General features: G+C 37.0%; 1 protein-coding gene across 3 annotated transcripts in view; it reads right to left on the bottom strand.

Annotated features, from left to right (window-relative positions):
- The window catches only part of stau2 (staufen double-stranded RNA binding protein 2), a 163,524-nt gene that overhangs the window by 96,374 nt on the left and 58,766 nt on the right, over nucleotides 1-8,384 (bottom strand). For all 3 annotated transcript variants that reach the window (XM_016446089.1, XM_016446090.1, XM_016446088.1), the window contains exon 7: nucleotides 6,332-6,439. In XM_016446089.1, the coding sequence (XP_016301575.1) occupies nucleotides 6,332-6,439 (108 nt within the window). The remainder of the gene's footprint in view (nucleotides 1-6,331; nucleotides 6,440-8,384) is intronic.

Here is an 8,384-nt window from a genome sequence, read left to right on the forward strand (position 1 = left end):
CTATTTTCAGGCGCTGCGTAATATCATTGCGCCTGCTGCACCAGTTGCTAGAAAATCGCAACTTTTCATTTTCCGTCGGTCTTAGTACACAATGTAACTACAGAAGAGTCAAGTTTTAAACAGGAAAAATATAAACTCTTTGGTCATTTTTGAGCGAGATGCTAACGGTCTAATCAGATTCAATGATCTATGCTAAGCTACAGCTAAAAGTGTTACCGCCAGACCCGGAGATCGGCTGAATGGATTCGAAAATGGTAAAACTCTGTTTAACTGTTTAACTCTAGGGGAGTTGGAAAATGAGCCTATTTTCAAAAATAGTGGCGTGTTCCTTTAAGTTTGTTCATAAGAATAGGTGCTTTTCTTTATGCAAGACAAAAAACAATTTTTTATTTAATATTAAAATAATGTTATCTGATCTTAATTGGTAACACTTTAGTTTAGGGACCAATTCTCACTATTAACTAGTTGCTTATTACAGTATTTCCCACAGACTTACACTCTGTGGTGGCATTTTCCCTGGGGGAAATATATGTATATAATGTGAATATAAAACAGCAGACGAGCTTATTGAAAATGCAAATTCATTCTCTGCCAGCAGGAGGTGCTTTTGGAGCGGCAGAACTAACGGTTCCCCTGGTAACAGTTGTAATCAAAGCAGCGCAGCGCTCATAAACGCTTCTTTATCAGGCATTACAGGAAAGATCAAATGAAAATGACATCAAAACTTTTCTGAAAACAATCCGTTCCCTTCAAAGATGCATTCATATAAAAACACCCGTGCTACGTTTTGGCTTTTGAAACGTGCAGAGCTCATGTTTATTCAATGAAGTCAAAGCATTTTGGAAAATCTATTTGTGGCAGTCAGTGTTGATATTGTGGCGGGCAAACGCTGGGAAACACTGTTATTAGCATGAATATTACTAGCATATTGGTTGTTTATTAGTACTTATAAAGCACATATTAATGTCATAGTTAATAGTTAGTTCATAGTGAGAATTGATCATATATGAGACAAACCTGCAATTAGAAAAGTTGCCTTGACTAAAATTATTAAAACTGAAATAAAAATAAATTAAAGCTAAATAGAAATATTAAAAAACAAAGACTAATAAAAATTATGAAAGCATATAACACAACTACTAAAACTTAAATGAAGGACTAAAATTACTGAAACTGAAATAAAAATAAATTAAAGCAAAATAGAAATATGAAAAAAACAAATAAAAATGATAAAAGAATATAACAAAATTACTAAAACATGAATTAGAATTAACTGAAAGTATTAGTTAAAATATTAATAAATACTATAGTCGTATATACATAAAAAAAATTATTTTAGTTTTTTTTTTGGCTGACCAATCAGAGGTGATTATATTCATTTAAACTGCATCGTTGTGTGTCTGTATTTTGCACGGACTGGTCATCCTCTATTCTGCTACTACTATCCATTTCTCACTGTCGTGAGAAACCGAAATTTAATGTAATGCACATGTAATCGTATTTACTTCCTGTGACATCATCAAAATGGCCAACAGAACAGGTGAGCTCTTCAAGAGCAACACTGGGGGGATTGAGTTTCACACAGACGCACACACACAGCTGAGGGTGGGCCTCTGTGTGCTCAGTCAGAACTGAAAGTTATCCGTCTCCAGAGACTCCCTCCTCACATCCTCTCTTCACACACATGACAATTCTGGCATTCATTCAAACATGTGACAGTCCAGTGAAGCAGGCTCAGCTGAGAGGAGCCATATCCCCATACAAAACTAATGAAGATTATCACGTCCGATTCAAATACAGTGGCAAACTTCAAGGCTTACATAAATAAAGCCTAGAGGCCCATGTCATTTCAAACATGCAATACCTTAAAAATGTATTCTTTTTTTATGTATTTAAAATGTATTAAATATTTATGAATGTTCCTGCAGCTTTTCTACACAATGGATGAAGAGCTCGAAAATGGGTGAAAAAAAAATGGTGAAAAATAAAACATATGACTCATGAACTATATTCCAAATCTTCTGAAGCCACATGATAGCTGAACAGATAGAAAAAAGTAGCAGAATAGAATATGAACAGTCAGCACAAAATAGTGACACAGAAATGTAGTTTGAAAATCGCTTTCGAAAACTATAAATATGGGCTGTGTTTACGGTACTTTTCTGGTGCTTTTTGATCTTGACCGTCCCAGTTCCCATTCGCCTTTAGTGTTCCACAGAGGAAAGAAAATCATCCGGGTTTCAAACGACATGAGGGTGAGTGAATGACGATAGAAATGTCTTTTCTGAGAGAACTCTCTCTTTAAATCTCATGACAGTTGATATGAATGATTGGACGCGTAGACAAACATCATTAATCTTCATCGGTAAGCTCCAGATCCTCAACAATCTGGGCTTTCATCTGAAGATGGCCAGGAACTGAGAAACACTAGAGAGCTCTGTGCATTTCCTGCACACTTGACAGAGCGGCATAACCCAATATTTACTAGGCCTTGATGTGGAATGCATTTGATCATCACACTTAGATGTTACATAAGAATTGCGAGAATTCCTCTGGGTGAGCCTCACTCTATAATGAAGTAACAAAATTCTGCTACACTTCCCTCTTGGAAATATCAGCATGTTGTTTTCAGCTCTCTTGCGAGGATGAGGTGCGGGGAGGAAGGAAAAGGACTTAAAGCTGCGAGTCCATCATTGAGGGAACTCCCACACGGTCTATTCCATGGGCCGAGAGTGGAGATTTAGCTTGGTTACATCAAAACTGTACTCAGAGTCACTGATGATTATACAACTAACTTAATTCAGTTCTGAAGTCAGACGAGAAATTCCCAGAGAAAAAGAGACCAAGACTCCAATGAGATGTCAACTTCTCTGCGATTCTCCTTGATGAGAAATTTCTTAGAGACTCAAATAAAAGGGAACTTTTTAATGTAGATTACCGCTTCCTGAGTCCCAAAATAAGGCATAAAGATGATGTAATGCAATCTATTTTGTTGAACAATGGAAGAATTGGAAACACTTCTTATTGTCTGTTGCAAATCTGTTGCAAATTACACAGTTACTGACTTGGGCACAATCTCCAGGAGAAATTCACACAAAAATGAAAATTCTGTCATCATTCCCTCGTATCATTCCAAATCTGTATGACTTACTTTCTTCTGTGAAACACAAAAGAAGATATTTTGAAAAATATCTCAGTGCTTTTTATCCATACAGTGAAAGTCAATGGGGTCCAACATTTTGGACCCCATTGACTTTCATTATATGGACAAAAATAATTGAAACATTCTTCAAAATATCGTCTTCCTGCAGAAGAAAGTAAGTCAAACAGATTTGGAATGACATGAGGGTAAGTAAAAGATGACAAAATGTAAATTTTTGGGTGAACTATTCCTTAATACCTTTATATAATTCTTATTTTGTGCTAGTCTAATAGAGGTTGCCAGTGAGGACAAGCTGTGGTAACTTTACCAACTACAAGTCAAAACGGGTCTGGTAACTCTCGAGCTGGCCTCCTGACACAGTTTCCATGGCAGCTAAAACACTGAGGTAGGTGGGTGGCAGTTCCAGCCGGTGAATGAGTTTCATCGGTTAAACGAGGACTGTGAGGAGGTATTGGCACCGAGGCCCGACTCCCTCCATGGCGGCAGACGAGGTTGTGTTGTCTGCAACAGATGATATGGCATCCTCAGGCAGTGATGGGGTTTCAGCAAGTGTTTGATTCTTGTGTCTGACGGTGGGCAGTTCCTCTGTCTGCTCTCTGTCTCGCATGGCTGGCAACGGAGATCAAGTCGTAGGAAGGAATCGCTGTAACATGAGGTTGATCATTCTTCATCCCATGGATGCGAGGGGAGATATAGTATTAGTGAGACCGCCGTGTCCTCAGCCTGGTGAAAAGGCAAGATACCAGGCCAGGGTCGGACAATGGCAAGAACTGATATAATGAAGAAAAGCTCTTTTGTATGGATTGTTGATGTGTATTCCCTGGGGGAAGGTACTTATGTACAAGATGGGTGGTTCTTGGCGCGAGTTCCCACTCTTGAACCTCTGTAAGGCATCATCCACGACAAGAAACTGTGATTAATGTATTTGTTCTTTGAAGTTGGCATCTGTTTGATATCGTCTGACACTGACAAGAAGGTGAGAGTGGTCCTTGATTTCATAAGAGAACAGGTGAGACACTGTTCTGGTTGACCTAAAGGGATAGTTCACCCAAAAATAAAGCTTCTGTCATCATTCACTCCCCCTAATGTCATTCCAAACCTGACTTTGTTTCTTCATTGGAACACAAAAGAAGATATTTTCAAGAAAGTTTCAACTGTTCCTTTAAGGGCAGCACAATTAATCAAAATAAAACTGAAATCATGATGCATGTTTCAGAGCAAAGCATGGCAATGTGTTCATTTACACACAAGCAGCTCATGATTCAGTGTTTTCAGTGCCTCAGAGCAGCTCAGTTCACAGTACAGCACAGTTTTTCCCCCCAAAATCTTGCAGCCCCCATTTCCATCCATATATTGAAAGCCAGTGGGGTCCAAAACAACATTGGTCCCAACTGACATTCACTGACATTCACTGTCATCTTCTATTGTGTTCCACAGAAAGTAAGTCATACAGGTCGTAAGTCATACATTTAAGTACGTCTTAAAATATATATATTTTTTTTTGTTATTTAAAATATTACATTTAGATATGTCCCACATCTTTGACCAAGAAATGGTTTCATGGTTTCTTTCTCACAGAGTAACTGTAATATCCATGTTTGTGTGCTAATTGAATCAGGAACAAAAAACGTTTCCATTCCTACAAATAGCTGGGGAGAAAATTCCTGAAAAGATCTAACAAGGTTGAACCAAGTCCAGGCTCTCGCAGATGACTTACACTCAAAACTTTAAAGAAAGAAAAAAAAGAGCTACAGTGTGTCCAAATGCAGTTAGATCGGGGTCCCCAGATGTAACAGATTGCATGCAAATGGAGAACGCACGTCAGGAAGATTCTGGTTGACCAAAGCCAAGTAGATGATTGCAGATTGTGCAGTTGGAGACAGCCGTGGAAAATCATGTAAGATAAACATGGATGCAGTAGTAGTCAGGCTACAGAGACCCTCAGACTTCCTCTGGTGTTTATATAGAGCGTTGAGGTTTGTGTTGATTTGAAGCATCTCTGATGCAGCTCTTTAATGAAGTTCTGATTTTGAATGGTGTCCAAATCACCCTCCTTCCCACAATAAACACTTTTAAGTTTTAAAGCAATTACATTTATTGCAGATTGTGAAGTTGGAGACAGCCGTGGAAAATCATGTAAGATAAACATGGATGCAGTAGTAGTCAGGCTACAGAGACCCTCAGACTTCCTCTGGTGTTTATATAGAGCGTTGAGGTTTGTGTTGATTTGAAGCATCTCTGATGCAGCTCTTTAATGAAGTTCTGATTTTGAATGGTGTCCAAATCACCCTCCTTCCCACAATAAACACTTTTAAGTTTTAAAGCAATTACATTTACCAGATTTAACGGATGCTGACAGAACTTCACCAAGAACAAGCGTTTAATATAATCACTTGCCCACTTTATCCTCTTTATTTGAAGCTAGTAATTTTCAATTTATCGAATGAACGGATGTCTAAATATATTCTGTTGGATGTTGATTAAATTAGAATGAACACTTGAAGGTTAGGGGGAAAAACATTACAGTTAAAGAGAAACACTTGCTCTGTTCCAAAACCCATTTAAACATCTATCTAGACAGTATTTAAGGCATCATAGGCATGCTTGCAACACAAAACCTGCAACAAAAGTTTCATCTTTTTTTTTTTGGATGTCTAAGGCAGCAACACACACATAATACACTAAAAGGCAATCCCAGAATGCACTGAGACAAGTTCAGAGTGAAAAAATTAATCGAAGACGGAGGACGAGCCGAAAGAAATATTTTATTTGTTATCAAACTGAATAGATACAACTTTCTATTCAACTATTATTTGTGTTTGCAGTGTATTGTTATGCTTGGAGTATAGCTTTAAAAGCCTAAACTCCTGTGTGCTTCAAATCGGGAACGCTATACATTTGAAGGTCCTGCATATGAAATAAGGATGCTTTCTTAAAAGCCAGCTACCTATGTAGGCAGCTCGATATGAGACTTTAGGGTTTTATTGTCTAGCTGAGAAAAAGGGTTAAAATTTCAAAAGCATACAACTGTTTTGGAGTACAAAGAAAATGTTTAATAAGCTGGATAGGGTCACTAGAACTGGAAATAACTGCAATGAAAATTATTGTTGAACTAGCCTTATTAGTGTTACATACCTTTATTTTCTCAATTAAAGTAGCTAAGTTTACCTCAAAGTTAACAGGCAGGTTCCTCTTAAGGGCAATCTCGTAGACCAGGCTGATCTCAGATTTGCTGGCATCGCTGTTCTCCTCCGTTTCTTTCTTCTCCTCTGAACACTGAAAGAGTTAAACACAAAACAGACCTATTACAAAAAATGTTAAGAACAGGCTGTGTGATCTCAAACCTGATGGTGAGTCTGCTTCAACGCACGACTGTGGTTTCTCATGTAACTCCACTGAAAAAAAAAAAGATGCTTCTGGTTTTGTTGAGTTAAGATTCTGGATAAAATGGCTTGGTTTCGTGAGAAGAAAAAGCTTTCAAACTGATCCAAGAGCAGTTCCCTTAGTTCTGATTCATATCTTATCAACTACTGTATAGACTATACTATAGCTGCAATAGAACTCTCACACAAGTTCCAAAGGTTGACTTTTAATATGATCCCTGCAACATATTATCTTGGGTCACCTCCATTACTCTACTGACATCTCTTTTCAGAATGAAGAGTGTGTTCTCATGTAACACATGAACAGGAGTGTGTGATCTAAGAGCACTCGATCAAGTTGTGTTTTTTTGCAGACATTCAAATACTGTGTTCTCAGTTCTCAATACTTATAGCGATCACATGGCATGATGTCATTGTGTGTTTCCTTCAAACGCCTGTTAATGATGTCTGGGATGGAGAGCCGTCAGGCGGTCTGGAGAGTGTGAGACTTTGTGTGACAGTCTGTGAAGGTTTGTTTGTGTGCCCTTCTTAAACTGATCTGACAGGTCACAAGCTAAATTTGACGTTGTCACATGTGTTGTAATGATCAAAAAGCACAGAGATTTGGCTAAAATATCAGTTTACAAACTCTGTTTTGGAGTTTAAAAGGCACAAAAGAAGTAAAAGATTCACACAACTAAAGAGTTCACATTAACCAGAATTTCGAACAGACTGATATCTGATTTCCTCAGACTGCAAATGCACCCAGACGAACCTCAAATACAGCAATCCCACACTTTCTAACTAATGATTCCCCATGACTTTTCCAGTTGTTTGAGATGACTAGAAAGGGATTTAAATAAATAAAAAATCAAGATCGCACTCACAAAAGAGTATCTTCTAGCTCAAGTAGTACTTTTCTGACTGGAAGTAGAATTTATATTGGCTACAGAAATTTCCATGACTATTATTTTTTATTTCATTTTTTTTGCCATCATTCTTCCATGCCTTCCAACATTTTCTGGGACCGTGGGAACCCGGAAAATAGCCTTTGTCCCATGATTTATACATAGTGTCAGGCTAACAGCAAAATAAAAATATATGCATGCATGTATGTACAAAAAAAAAAAAAACTAATAACATTTTTTCAAATTCATATTATATTCAGTTAATTTTCATATTATTAGGTAATAATAAAAAATAAATTGGAATCATGGATATAATGGTAAAAATATAGTACAATTTTAGTTTCAGTTGTGGGAAGTTTCAGGCTAACAAAATAATATAAATAAATTAATATTAAAAAATAAGCTATATTACCTGTATAGTTATTAAAGACCTGTATAGTGTTAGGCTAACATGAAAAGAAAAATAAATATATTAATAACAACTAATAGCACTTTTATATTATTATTTTATTGTTGTTGTTGTTGATGTTGTTGTTATCAGCTTATAATGTATAATAAGTAACGTATAATAAATCTGGACCACAGATGTAGAAATATAAAAAACAGAGAACCTCCCACAGCTATCTGGTCCTTATAAAAGTCAGTCAATAAAACTATGCTATTGCAAAGAGTTGTCTTTGCTAAACTTGCAAAATAGAAAAAAACAGAGAGAGAAAAAACAAACGCCCCCTAAAAAACTTTAATTATTTTGATATCCTTGATTTAACACAGAGATTTGTTTATTTTGAATACACATGTGTTTTATGCATCAACAACATCTGAATCTATCAGGCTGAGCCTCGGGTTTTTTAGAATCTAAAAAAAGAAGCCATTGATTTAAAGTGTAAAGACCATCGACTCTACCGTGCGACTCCACCGGGCAGGGACACCGGCAAAGGATAAGTATCGCCT

Source organism: Sinocyclocheilus anshuiensis, unplaced genomic scaffold (assembly GCF_001515605.1).
Source record: "Sinocyclocheilus anshuiensis isolate Anshui unplaced genomic scaffold, SAMN03320099.WGS_v1.1 scaffold7, whole genome shotgun sequence".
Classification (NCBI taxonomy): domain Eukaryota; kingdom Metazoa; phylum Chordata; class Actinopteri; order Cypriniformes; family Cyprinidae; genus Sinocyclocheilus; species Sinocyclocheilus anshuiensis.